The sequence below is a fragment of the Chenopodium album genome, chromosome 5, assembly GCF_948465745.1.
Source record: "Chenopodium album chromosome 5, dcCheAlbu1.1, whole genome shotgun sequence".
Taxonomy (NCBI): Eukaryota; Viridiplantae; Streptophyta; class Magnoliopsida; order Caryophyllales; family Amaranthaceae; genus Chenopodium; species Chenopodium album.
In genome coordinates this window covers 6,443,666-6,458,401 of record NC_137838.1, presented here as the reverse complement: position 1 = coordinate 6,458,401, position 14,736 = coordinate 6,443,666, and the positions used below count along the sequence as shown (strand labels likewise).

General features: G+C 35.0%; 1 protein-coding gene across 1 annotated transcript; it reads right to left on the bottom strand.

The window, feature by feature from the left end:
* Positions 1-2,289: 2,289 nt before the first annotated feature.
* Positions 2,290-13,902, bottom strand: LOC145631689 (uncharacterized). Its single transcript, XM_081683836.1, has 20 exons — positions 13,466-13,902; positions 13,261-13,389; positions 12,414-12,581; positions 12,217-12,300; positions 11,286-11,336; positions 10,966-11,022; positions 10,803-10,885; positions 9,403-9,526; positions 9,245-9,304; positions 8,455-8,700; positions 8,154-8,237; positions 7,929-8,076; positions 7,172-7,299; positions 6,235-6,282; positions 5,874-6,004; positions 5,660-5,742; positions 5,287-5,390; positions 4,565-4,635; positions 3,806-4,107; positions 2,290-3,550 (listed from the first exon to the last, which is right to left on the bottom strand). The coding sequence occupies exons 1-20, from the start codon at positions 13,766-13,768 to the stop codon at positions 3,387-3,389; spliced, it is 2,568 nt and encodes an 855-aa protein (XP_081539962.1). The 5' UTR covers positions 13,769-13,902; the 3' UTR covers positions 2,290-3,386.
* Positions 13,903-14,736: the final 834 nt, after the last annotated feature.

Here is a 14,736-nt window from a genome sequence, read left to right as displayed (position 1 = left end):
TCGGCAATTTTTATTTTCGGGCTAAAAAAGTCAACAGATTCAAAAATTGATGGCTATATCCACGCTTTTTGAGAAAATTGGGATGTTTCGAGATCTGGTGTCGAAAAGTTTTGAGATTTAAGGGGATACATCTCGGGGTCCTATAATGTCGTTTTGAACCATATATGATCATTATATGTTTTCATAAATGTTCGTATTAGGGTTGAGTTAATTTAATCGGTGCAAGTTATAAACCGGTAAATTGGCTTTTTAAAGGCAAATATGATGGTTCCACCCACCCAATTGGACTTCTGGAGGGTATTAGGGACCATGGTAAACATTTCGGTATTTTTATTTCCAGGCGAATAAAAGTAAAAAAAAAATTCCAAAATTGAAGGCTGATATCCACGCTTTTTCGGAAATTTTGGAGGTTTCGGGAAGAGCTGTCAATTTGGGTAAACGGACAGGTTTGGGTCGGTAAGAGTGGGTTGGGTCAGCTCGGGTCGGTTCTATTCGGATTAATTCCATAACCTATGCGGGTCAGGTTTGGGTTGGGTCATGCTTGAGTCGCGTCACGTCGGGTCATACTTCTTATCGGGTTTGGGTCGGGTTATTAACATGTCAGTTACTTTCGGGTCGGGTGAACAATAGGTCGGGTTTAATTCGGGTTTTCAAGGGTTAGGGTAATTCTCGGGTTCGAGTCGGGTTCGGTTCAATTTAATAATTTGCGGGTTAGAATCAGGTCAGATCATTCACGGGTTTAAGTCGGGTTCGGTCCAAGTCAATAATTTTCGGGTTATAATCAAGTCGGGTCATTCTCGGGTTCAAATCGGGTTTGGTTCAAGTCAATAATTTGCGGGTTATAATCAGGTTGGGTCATTTTCAAGTCGTGTCATTCTCGGAGTCAAGTCGGGTTATGTTCGAGTCAATAATTTGCAGGTTACAATCAGATGGGGTCATTTCCAAGTCAGGTCATATTAGAGTTGGACTCCCTATACAAAATGATTTGATCAACAATAATAAGGTGATCTAAATTGCATTTAAGTTAATTTGAAATCGGGTCGAAAACAATTTGGGTTGAATTTAGGTTGGGTCAATAACAAGTCGTGTTGATTTCGAGTCGGATAAGTGACAGATCTGGTTGAATTTTTGGATCGGGTTAGTAATAGGTCTGGTAAAATCCGGTTCGGGTCAATAACAAGTCGGGTTGAATTTGGGTTAGGTCAATAACAAGTCGGGTTGATTTCCGATTGGGTTTGTAACAGGTTGGGTTAAATTCGGGTCGGGTTAGGAACGGATCGGGTTGAATTCAAGTCAGGTTAGTAACAAGTCGGGTTAGTAACAAGTCGGGTTAAATTTGGGTTTTGACGGGTTAAATTAGTTTGGGTCAATTTCGGTTCAAGTTGGGTTCGGTTCAGGTTTATAATTTACGGGTTACATTTGGGTCGGGTCATCTCCAGGTCAGTTCAGGTTCGAGTTCGGGTCTCACATACTCGGGTCAACTCGGGTCTAAGGTTGGTTTCAGGTTGGGTCAAGTCTGGTTTGGGTCACCATTTTTTCAGGTTTAGATGGGTCGGTTAATAATCGGGTTTGAGTTGGCATTTCGGATCGAGTCAACTTTTGGCAGCTCTAGTGGTAGAGCTGATTAAGTTAAACTCGAGTACCTTGCTAGTCATCTCATCTCATTAGCACCCAAACACTATTCTCTCCTATCTCTCCATCCCAACATTTTTCATTTAAAGTCTTCTATTCCGAATCAATGGTTAAATTTGATACTCCCTCCATCCCCGAATGATAGTCACCTTTGGGTGAAAATTACGGGAATTAAGGAGAAATAAATAAAGTACATGGAAACTAAAATCCAATCATTTGCAAAACAAAAAGAAGAGAGAGAAACTCATTGTCATTAAAAAGGGAGACAACTCATTCAATTAAGGCACAAGTACAAAGGCAAATATGAGGGTATTTTGGGAAGCACATATAATACATCCAAAAAAAATGAGGGTATATAGGTCATTTTATGTTATTGTATGAGACCTAAAATTGTGAAATGTGACTAAAACTTTGGATGTCCAAAAATGGAAATAGTGACTATCATTCGGGGATGGAGGGACTATGTCCTAACTAAAAAATATATAAAAAAATATAGGTCGTGCTCATGTCATATTAACATCTCATGATCTCCAAATAGGCTCATTAAATTCTTCATCAGTAGAAGGGGGTTTCTGCATTCCAACATTATGTTAATTTTTTTTTGAGGGGAAACATTATGTTAAATAATATAAAGCAAATAATTTTGATATCATAAACTTTCCAGACATAAATATAAATGTTAAATATAATAATTTTATGAATACACAAAGTGGCATCACTTGTATACAAAAACAGGGCTAAAATAATCATGCACTTAAGCTATTACATTATGTACTTGCAACAATTAGTATTATATGCACCATGGTGTACCTAGAAATAGGTGCACCACGACTATACTTTTGAACATTTAGTAAAAAAAATTGAACATTTTACAAAAAATGAACATTTAGTAAAAAGAATATGAACACGTCACAAAAATTGAACATAAACATGCAATTTTTATGTTCATATTTTATCGAGAAATGTTCATTTTGTATACATTAAATGTTCAGTTTAAATTACAAAACTATTGAATTATTACGAGTCAGTTCAAAATTTGTCTGACTCGTAATAATTCAAAATTTGCGATTGTTCAGATTTTTTTACTAAATGTTCAAAAAAATTTATTGTTCATATTTTTTTTTTACTAAAAGTTCAAAATTATAGGCGTGGTGCATTGCAATTGTTCAGATTTTTTTATTAAATTTTCAAAATTGTGATGTTCAGATTTTTTAACTAAATGTTCAAAATTCTTGATTGTTCAGATTTCTTTTACTAAATGTTCAAAAGTATAGGCATGATGCATTGCAATTGTTCAGATTTTTTTAACTAAATGTTCAAAATTTGCGATGTTCAGATATTTTTACTACATGTTCAAAATTTGCAATTGTTCAAATTTTTTTACTGATTGTTCAAAAGTATAGGCGTGGTGCACCTAGAAATAGGTGCACCATGGTGCATCTTAAAATTTGCCGTACTTGCAACATCTAAAAATCAAGTTTGATCAGGAATATAACACACGTAGCTATACAATATCCATAATAGAATACCGCATCATGGGAAAGCTCTAACCTAAACAGCTGTTGTTTTCTTTCTTTTCAAGTGTAGCACAATGCCACCATACTGCCAAATAGAGCAATCCTCCGCGCTTTAGCAGTCCAACCTTTTGTTTTACTTCTTTTCTACATTGTCAAAAAGATAACCAAATACGATGCTGACAGAAAGATGAATCGACATACCTATCTATCTTCACAACTGCACAGCATTATTACCAGTCAGGACTTAATTGCAGACATTTTCAACTTCAACTTCAGTTTACCAGCTTGTACTAATATCTCATCTTTGGATGGTTCCACCTTAAGAACTTTTCCCTTCATCCCTAGGGAAGGAACTTGCACTGTCTCACCAACCTTGGGGATTATAGTTTTTTTCTCTGGACCTTCAATGAAAGTTTGTCAGAATTCAAGAGGAAGTCCCTGTTAGGCTGTTACCCCCTCCCAAGTCCGTCTCAAAATAAAGTTCCTCATTTCATTTTATATAATTTTACAAAGAAATTTCCTTTTCTTATCAAAAAAAGTAAAGGCCCAACGATTGATGGTTGTTTGGAATAATTGCATTCACTTAGGCACTCCTACACATGCTAAAAAGTAAAGAGACTACATGTAAGATTAAAGGGGATATAAATTGGTTATACCTGATGATGATGGCTTGACCTCCTCGGCAGATGTACCTCTAGTTTCGGGAACAACAGTATTGGAACCTGCTGTATAATGCTGGCTGTTAATCAGTGTACCAGCTGGTTGCACGTTGGCTTCTGCAGGATGTTTTCTCTTATGTGCAGATGCACGATACTGACGCATTTTCAGGTGTAGATTTGAACGTGCTGTAGATGCAAGCTCTGTTATTTGTTGCATCATTCTATATTTAAGATTAGAACTATGCTCATCAAGCTTCTTCTGGGTATGCTGTACTTTCTCATGAAGATCTCTGGAAAGCCTATCATAATAGACATGCAAGGAGACTTATCAGTTCTTAAAATTACTTTCCAACCCTCCCACAACAAACAGTTATTCCTCCCTATCCCCAACACCTCTCTATGACTGAAGAATAGCCACCTTGAAGGCATTGCAGATCAAACCCAGCTCATGCAAACAACTAAAGGGATAATAGTACACAATACACGTGATCAAGGAAGTCTTCGCCAGTCACTCAGTTAGGGACCATGACATTGCAGAATTCGAAGATTTTAAGACATCATGTCTGAAATATTTGTAAAGCTAATGAACAAGCAAAAGTACTCAAGAAAAATTATACAAAAACTGATCATGAAACCGTCACCAGTCCCCCACCCCAACCCTGATACACACAAGGAAAAGAAATCATCCTTGAGTTTAAACAGCACTGGGATTCAAATTTATGATCAACGGTACTTGAAAAAAAAGGGAGATCTAACCTCAAGTAACGTTGCGCTTCATCTTTATATTCTTCAACATTTAGCTTGAACTTCTCCAAATCATATATGACCTAAAATATTGCAAAAACAATAAAACATTATGTGAAGGTCAATTTTTTTATTTTCAGAATCAAGAAAAGTAAAGGCTTGCACATGTAATCCTTCTTATCAGACCACATTAAGTTCCAAGCTAGAGTAATGAGGAACAAGAGAAGAGACGTAAGATTCATGATGTTCAAAGCATCATGTTTAGAAGCTATGAAGAAGTGTCAACACACCCTTTCAATAGTTAGAGCACTGAACATTCTTTCAAGATGTTCCGCATTTTCCAAAACATTAATCTCAGAGAAACAATTTCCCCATCATATCATATTTTTACTACTTAAAAGCAAGACTGCACAAAAGTCAATTCCTATTCCCCCCCCCCCCCCCCCTCCGCCAAGACGCACATAAACAATAGCAAGAAATATTTAAATTAGGTGTATTTTTTTGTTTTTTCATTGCTGGTGTTGGTAGAATAACAAGAATCTGCCTTTATTGCAATACTTTCAGATCAACACGAGCACAAATTGATCAAACATTACAAAGTAAAACTTCCACTACAAAGGACAAAGAACAGGGCCCTCAAAGTTTCCCTTGGTTACTACTGAGAAAATTCAATACTCTCCAATTCCTGTCTGTGAGAGGATTCGAAGTGAGAATAACAGAAGAAAAGTATTCACCTCATCAATCTCTGCACTGGCGACTCCATATAGTCCACGAGCATTATTTACAATCACTTTAGGAAGCCCAAGCCTTTCAGCTATATTAATAGCATTTGAACGCCCTGCAATACAATAATAACAGTCTTAGGTACAAAAGCATAATGTGCACAGGAGGAAGGTGAATGGGATGAAACTGGCCAGGTTGCAAGATCTTAAACAACAAAATCTAATGTAAAATAAAAATCGCTGAAGGCAACAAAATAGAACTGATAGCAAGGAATTCATTGGCTTCACCCACGGTGCACAATATTGAATAATTTGCCACAGACAAAGAAAGCCCAGATAAAAGAATTTTTGAACTGGATTTGCTTAGGTTTTATGAGATAACAACCTGGAACTCCCCAAAGAATTTTGTAAGTTGGCTTCAAGTTGACTTCATCAAACTCCATACATGCATTTTCAAATGCATCATTGCTGCAAAAGACAGAATTTTCAAACAAAAACCTTAAATCTTCTGAGGGCTTGCAGCTCACCTCAGGCGACAAAAAGGCTAATAACTCTAATATTAAGTCTTAAAAATAACAAATAGTCTCTTTCAGTCATACCTATACTTGAGGGTTTTAAGTTCACCATGATGTGTTGTGGCTATAGTTAGTAAGGCACCAGCTTCAGCAAATGACTCAAGAACAGACATACCAAGTGCTGCTCCCTCTAAAGGATTAGTGCCAGCACCAATCTAAACATAGGTAAAGGTTAAACAGCTGTCAGTTTCCAAGAGTGTCTCGATAGCTTGAGAGCTGCATCTAATACTAATATATGAAGAAACAAATATCATTCTTAGCTTCACCTACGTATAGGGCAAAGCATAATTTTCCTACCACTTCCTATGTTCTAGTGTATTAAAGATGCATCAGAAGCATACTACAAATGATGTTTTAGAGATGAAAATGGATAATGTATACATACCTCATCCAAAAGCACCAGAGATTGACTAGTAGATCTAGCTTGTATATCCTGTGATCCATACAGAAGATCAACACTTGAGACTACTTACAAGTATGTAGCAAGCAATTTGAAGATACAACATCTAGCCAGAATGACAAACACAATAAAATACCCACCTTTCCCCCATTCACATACACATATATATCACTAAAATAGACTAGGATTAAAAAAAAAATCTGTGATAAGCAAACTTAGTAGTTAGTATAGAATAAAATAGAAAGAATGAGTTGTAACTGTATTCTTCATCTTTTCGTTCCTACAAGAATGTTTTCTCACACTGGATGACTTTGACATGGGTTTGAGAAATTTCAAGCAGGGAAACAAGAATACAAAACCATTTGATTGTGCATCCTTAATTTCCTTAAAATTTTACAGCAAAGGGCCAAAGGCCAATATAAATTACAGTGTTTGAAAGAAATATGACACTGTGAAAGGAAGTTAGTAATTTAGTATACAGCATAAGGAAAGGAGGAGAAGGCCCAGGTCATCAAACTAAGCAAATTCAGCTGATGAGCTCTACTACTGTCCACTCAACAACTGAAGAATCTTTTAGATGCAACACTTTCTCTATTTTTGATGATTCGTCATTTCATCACAAGGAAAAACATATTCATGCAGGATTCTATTAGCTTCGTCAAAATGTATATTTTCAAATAATATTAATTTTAATTAATAATTTTTACTCGTTGATAATTAAAGATATCAGTTAATAATTTTTACTTGAGATAATTAAAGGTATCAGTGTTTGTACCTACGGTAAGCATCAAAGTATTAAAAGATATCAGTGTTTGCCTCTAAAGCTAACGTAAGAAGTTTAAAAAAAAAGCTGCACACACAGCACTAATTATTATGATAAAAAGATCAAAGGACTGAATCATATTTCAAGCACAATACTCACACTGATTTGCCTGAGGTGTCCTGAGAAAGTTGATAAAGACTGAGACAATGACTGTTCATCACCAATATCAGCAAAAACAGAATCAAACCATGGGACCTGTGCAGGTTCAGCACATACAACATACAGGCCTGAAAATAAAAGATATTGTTAATCCATTATTGTGAGGTGACATAATTTGTGGTGTAAATCACAAAATTGGTTTCCATCCCAGTAGTGTTTCAAACCACAGTTGATATATATGTCCTTGCGTTTCTAAAAACTAAGAGAAAACTCACATAATAATATACTAGAGGCCAGATGAAAACTGAGGAACTAATTTTTCAACAACTCATCTGCCTACCCTTGGGAGGAAGTGGGGGTTCATTAATTACATCAATTAGTTTAACAAAGACCCCTTCCTGCCTCCACTAACATCTTGTTTGTTTTCATTCTTAATATTCTTATAACAAATACTTAACACAGGAGTAAATAAAATAAACTAAATGACTAGAGCTTCGGATCATCTTCACCATACACAAAATGATTCAAAAGACCACCTTCTCTTCATCGGGTGACTCCAAGTGCATGTATCAATAGCAATTATAGCTTTATGTACCATGTTCAATATTGACACTGATTTATCTTGGATACACATTTTTGTAAAAAATTATTTTCACACTTGCCATTTTTTCTGGGTCCATACCAATCTAATATCCATATCCAGGTCTGTGCAACATAGATCTAGCTTAATTTAATGAAAACGGAGAAGAGACCTCACCTGCTTTTGCCATCATGGCAGCCAATCCAACCGCTTTCAAGCAAATGGTTTTGCCACCTGTATTAGGTCCAGTTATAAGAAGAACTTTTGTATTCTTAGCAATCATTATATCAGCAGGAACTGGGTGAGCTTGTTCCAATTGAGTAACCTACTGTGCAGAGTTTATTAGACCAACATATTGGGGCAATAGTTAAAGGCAAGGACCTCTACAAACTGCAAAATTACCTTCTCTTGTAGGATTTCAATATTTTCTTGTGTGACTTCTTGCTGGCCGAAATTTGTCCCATTTATTTTTCTTCTCCGAAATTCCTATGGAAATTAGAGTTCGAGTTCCAGCTGATCAAGACGATGCCAAGAAGAACTAGATAAGCGCATAAATATAAAAAAAATTACATATTTATAATTTTACCTATCTCAGTCCAAACAAGGTCAAGGATGATGACCAATAATAATGCTATAGCACAAATAACAATATCTTTGTCATGAAAGTAAAACAAATAGGAAAAACAAGGGTGAGTGATCATACAGCAATAGCATTAGCGACATCCTTTTTGGCTTCCCGTAGATCATGCCGGTGTCGTTGAAGTAAAATAGGATGATATGCTTTGGGCATACACAACTTCCATTGCTTTTTGGTGGAGTAGGCAAGCTTCATAGCATTATTTTTATGCAAGAAGCCTTCTGAAGATGATGGTGTATTCTTATCATCCAGTAGAAGTAACTCAGGACAGGTTCCTTCTAATGAGAGGCCAAAACTGGCTCTAGCATTTACCTGCATTAAGTGAAATGCTGGTATGAGAAATTACGGAAGTAAACAGATTTGTTAATCTCGGCAGCAGACCAATAAATTGACCATCACATGGATCTATATGAAGCCATAAAAGGTTATGAAAAAAAATTCAAAACAAGAGCTCTCTTCTGAATCAAGTATGAATTAGCCCCACTAACTTAGAGTTTACACGTTTTGGCATCTAGAGATCAAGTCTACGATTCTCTGCTTAACCAAAGTACATTATATCATCTAGAATGAAAAAATATATATTAAAAAAATAATAGAATAAAAAAATGGAAAGAAATTCCTCCATGAAGAAAAAAATACTGAAATGGTTGCATGCTTACGAAGTTACAAGTAGCATGTAGATTTTTTTTAGCAAAATTAGCCACACATTTTCATCACAACCAAATGTAGTAAGCAAGTTTCACCAATTTGGTTAAGTATTTACTTTATTTGCCTCTAAGAAATTTCTACAAAACTTTCAAGCCATGAAAAAATTGAGGCATATAGAGAGGGAAAAAGGCCGAGAAGCTATACTTACAACATCAAGTGCAATTACACTCTTCAATAGTTTTTCAATGTTATCAAGGTCCAGTTTAATCTGCTCAAGACTCAAGAGTAAGCAAAGCTCCAAGTCATTAATAGCTTGTCCAGGTCAAACCAAATGAAGGAGACAATCCATAGCACGAAATATACTACCTTTTCTGTTATATCCAAAAGAACTTCAGCCTCTGCATCAGCAATGGATGCCTTTGCTTCCATTAATTCATCATTTAGCTGCACAGCAGAGACTGGCTCAATAATATTCCCCATGCCAGCTCCGCTATAACAACACAAAATAAAAATTAAAAATATGAATAATAAGACTGTTAAAAGGGATCAATATAAAACTTCAACGATAACAGATAAAGGGATTATATTTCTACGCAAATGAAAGATAAACTGTCACACATGAAGGGGCATGTTCACATTATCATCTTCCCTGTCGTCTTTAATGAAATTTTTAATTAAAAAAAAAAAGGAAGCTTGAAGATGGTAAGCAAACCACTGTGTAAATACAAATACACATGACGAAGAATAACGAACATGTTGATTGTCAAAGCAATGTTTCTAGCCCTTCAAACCATAGAATTCTCCTTTCACAAAGAGAAATCAGAAATCATCCTTAAGCCACAAAGACTAAAACAAAAATGGGTAGAGGGTACTTCTTTGCAGCCATTATCAGTAATCCCGTATAACTTTTGGGAGAACTTCTTGGTTTCTTTTTAAGAACCATGGACCAAAATCAGTACTCCTACAGTCCTACTGTCTCCCTCAAAAAAGTATCAAGAGAAAAGTAGTGTCCAAATGGTCAGAACATGATCTCAATTCACATGAAGACAGATTATTAAGAATATGATTATATGAATCCTATGTTCCAACAAAAATAATCATAGGTAACAACTTTAAGAAGCCAAGTCCTACTAAACCTATCAAAGTTCATGTCTCCAAATATAATATACTTACTCCACCCCACTCATTGAATTCAAGCCATTATAAAGACTATGCAATTCCTTTCAGCAACTTCTGTTATTAATTGACTCCATCTTGATATCCTAGTTATTACAAACTTATCAACTCTAAAGATATCACTCTTCATTAGAAAGAAACTGGATATAATGGCATAATGCCATAGGAACTAGGTCATGGATGAATGATAAAAAAATGTAGATTAAACAACAATAACCAAAGCCTTAATCCCAATATGATGGGGTCAGTTGCATGAGCCAAGATTATATCTCTGGTGGATGTTGACAAAGATCCTTTCCCTCCATCCTATAAACCCAAATTCCACGCATCGTTCTTAACTCCCTTCACTTATGTCAACAAACAATATGAATACTTATAGAAATGAATCTAACAAAATCCCACATGGCTATCTTTTATCTTACACATAAATAACAAAATATGGTCAAAGTAGAGCATACCCGGGACAACTAAAAAAAAAGGGAGGATGTGCATACTAATCTAAGAAAAGCATGAACCAGGGACAAGATTACAGTATTTTCATGCTATATGAGTCCAAAAAAATATAATAGTAACCCGAATAAGTAGTTCACCTTGAAAGCAATAAACCTTTAAAACTTGTCAGTTGACGTGCTCCTGATCTGATGCACCATCTCCCATCAACATTACTTGCTTCCTAAATTTCCTCGCATGTTAGATGATATCATGAAGTAAAATACAAAGAATGCAACAGATGCATAGAAGTGAATTGCTTACCAAAGAACTAGTTTTATTTGTTTCATTTGCAATTAGAGTGTTCATCAACTGGTGCAACTGCAAAAGAAGTCAAAAATGATCGAGACCAAAAATAAATACTCCGTATATACTTTTTTTTTTTTTTTTAAAAAAAAAAAAAAAGCACCAATATACAGAACTCAAGCCCATTGAAGTACTGCTGACAACATGTCTGCAAGTTACATGGAAAGTTACTAGCTGAAAACATATCCACCAAAGTAACCTTTTGGAAATATATATGGGCTTCTATATGTTTGCAGGAATCCAAACATGATTCAGTACCAATCAAGAGATGTCCTAACCTTGTTTTCAAGGTTCACAACTCGCCAACGTGCCTGTTTAAGTTTTCCACTCTGAAGTAAAGAATGTTAATACAAGAATAGATTAGAAAAATAAACAAGACAATTGTTTAAAGAAGCTTTAAACTCAATGTAACAGATTATATTAATATAAAACTCTAGATATGAAATGCTCTGCACAAGCTTTAAGCTCAAGGTAGCAGATAAAATCATATTAACATATAACTCTAGATAGAAAAAAAAAAACTCCCTAAATGTAAAAGTATATGCAAAGCATCTAACAGCTCTTTTTAAATTTATACTCTTTACTACCACTTTAAAGATCTTGTAATCTACCATGGGCCATTTCACTTAATATGATTATTTCCCTCTTATGGTTGCATTATATATCATTTCATTGTTCATCCAAGGCTATTTCTTAAACAAAAATTTCTAATACACTTCTCTTAAGTATACCAGTAGCAGTTATGTCTAACGGCATGCTTGGATTGAGGGAGATGTATTACTAGGGTAAAAAAAAGCCAAACTAAGTAAAATGAAAGTGAATATAGGAAAGGAGGAGATAGTGATGGTGTGATTGTAAGAAAAATTATGTCGTGATGGTGTGGTATGAGGTGAAGAAAGAGGAACTAATACCCTCATTTTGGGGGTAATAGTTACTCTACGGGGAGGGTGAGCGTGTGAGTAACTATTACCCTCATTATAAGGATAACAATTCCTCCATCTCTCTCTTTTTCTCATGGCACAACTATCTTTTTCATTTGTATACACCTTGTCTTTTACAAAAACACTTCTAATCACTTATGTTTTTTCAAGTTTGACTTTTATTACCCTCTTAATATATTACCCCCAATCCAAGCATGCCCTAAGAAGTTAAATGAAACAAGACAACTTTATACTCTGGTTTCAGATGTTAAATTGGTAAGCAACGTACTGCTGAGTCTTTGACAGAGCCATCTTCATCAATAACTTGCAGTATTGATCTGACTAGCGATTTGGTGGTGACCCAGTCCAGTATCTGCATCGATTAAGGAGAAAGGAAAACATAAAGATAAAGAGTGAAATCACAGAATATCTATCCAATAAATAGCTGAGAGACAACTTATACAAAACAATTCATCTTATACTTGCCAAATCAGCCAGGGGCATGAAACGATCAAGCATATCGGCATTTTCTTTGATTGATGCTTTGATGTTAGTCTGCAAAGCCTCTGCCAACTGTAGCAAAACTGCAACAGCCATAGCTTCTTGTCCAGCCACTGGTGAAGATCTCCGCGCATGGTCTACAGCAGATCTCACCTATGAATTCGACACTAAGATTATCTCAAAAGTACATAATACATGTAAGCTTACTTTGTCTAGCTAGCCACCCCCTTGCAGGTATACCACTATTTAGGTCCAATATTTATTCGATTGAAGGGAGCTAACAAACCAACCAAATCTAGTTACAAACGACTATGTCCTGTGTACGTTAAGTAGCTCCCTTGCTTAATGTCACCTTATTTACACTGATACTCTTAAGCTCAAAATGAAGTACAAAGACAAATTTCAAACTTTGCACACTAAAAATTCCATGTCCTCATTTGCAGCACGACTATAAGTTACAGACATCAACATTCCAGGCCTAATTAGTTTACAGTGAATTTCAATAGGGAAATTTCTATCACATATTTTCAAGAATAAAAGTAATAACTCAGTCTAGAAATAGCAATCACATAATCCTTCAATTTATAAAATAGCATCTGACAAAATCACAAAAGGGCAAAAAAAATCTTTATATTAGCTTGGCAATGTCTACCATTTCTCCATCCCTCAATTTAGATAGGGTCATATTAAAAAGACCAATCATAAACCATTACTACTACAGAGTAATTGAGAAGAAAAGTGTCAAATTTTCCGAATATCCCAAAATAGTAACTACGCATAATTTTTTGAGTCATGGATGCACATTCAAAAGAGTAAAACCGAAGGCACAAACCAGAACAACATCAATGGGAGTGAAATCCAGGGACGAATTACTATGCTTGCGAATTTCAACCGCTGCATTTGTCTCTCTTAGCAACTCCAAACTCTCCTCATACGTCTGATCAAGCGACAACAATTGTTCCTACAACAAAAAAATCAAAACCCTAAAAATCAAATTCAACAATATTACAATCAAATTGGGAGAAATTTCAACAAACCTTTGAAGCAACACGACCAAGAGAAGTGCAGGCAAAGGAAGAAACAGCGTCGGAAACCTTATCCCACTCTAAAACCCTAATACTATTGAGCAAAACCCTAGGTTTAGAATTTTCTCTCTCATCAAAATCTTCAATTGGAGGTTGAGATTGAAGGGGTTTTTGTTGTTTAATAGTGGCGCGAATTCTGAATTGAATAGGGAATTTTTTGATTGAGTTTGAATTTGATAATTTTGGTTTAGCAGTTGTTGATGAAAATACTGAAATTGAGGTGATTGAATTGCGGAAAACAGATGAAGTGAGCATAATTTTTTCTGGGTTTTAGAACTGAAAATAGCCGTGGAAAAATGGAAGAAAGTTGAAGATGATCGAATGGATAACATTAAAATACTCCCTCCAACTTTACGTGGCTCCACTTTTTGACCGTAGTCGTAACCGATTAAACCGTATATTGTTTGTTTAAGTGAAAATAAAATGAATAAAAGACGCTTATAATATCACTGCTCAAATCTAAATTGACATCCCAAATGCACAATCAATCTTGGATTTTAGGAAGGGCATTAATGTTGATCAATATAGTACACGTCTAAAGTCATCTTATGTGAGAGATCGACGGAAGGAGTATTTACATCAAATGAGATGTTCTCGTTACTGAAATGTCCAGTTATATACAAGATTTGTTTCTCATTAACAAAAGTTATCAACTGATGAATATCCTTGTTTGATGCATTATTTTAGATTTTAAGTGGTATTCTTTTTCTCATTTGAAGTTGGTTACTTATCTTATATTTGTTTTTACAAGATGAATATTATCATGAGCTATACTTCATAATAAACAACAAGAGAATCTTTACCTCTTTCTCCTAATTCTAAAATTTGCTTAAAATATTAACTTCATACGACTCTCTCTCAACCAAACAAAAAATTAAAAATAAGATGCTAAACTTCTCAACAATAATCACAACTAACAAACAAAACAACTCAATGCTACATATTAGAGTTTGGTTATATTTATGTTAATATTGTATTTATTTATGTTAAGTTTATCTTATTAGGAGTTTTAGGCTAATTAGGTTTCCTAATGTATTGTGTATATACATGTGATAATTATCAATACAAAAGGCTAAGCCGTTTTCTCCCGTATTTCCTTGAGTTTAACATGGTATCAAGCCTCTTTAATTTCTAGAGATTTTTTCATCGATCTTGGTTAGTTCTTGTTTAATTCCGCAAATTATTTGTTTGTTTGAGAATTTTAGGCTTCGATTTTATTTTTC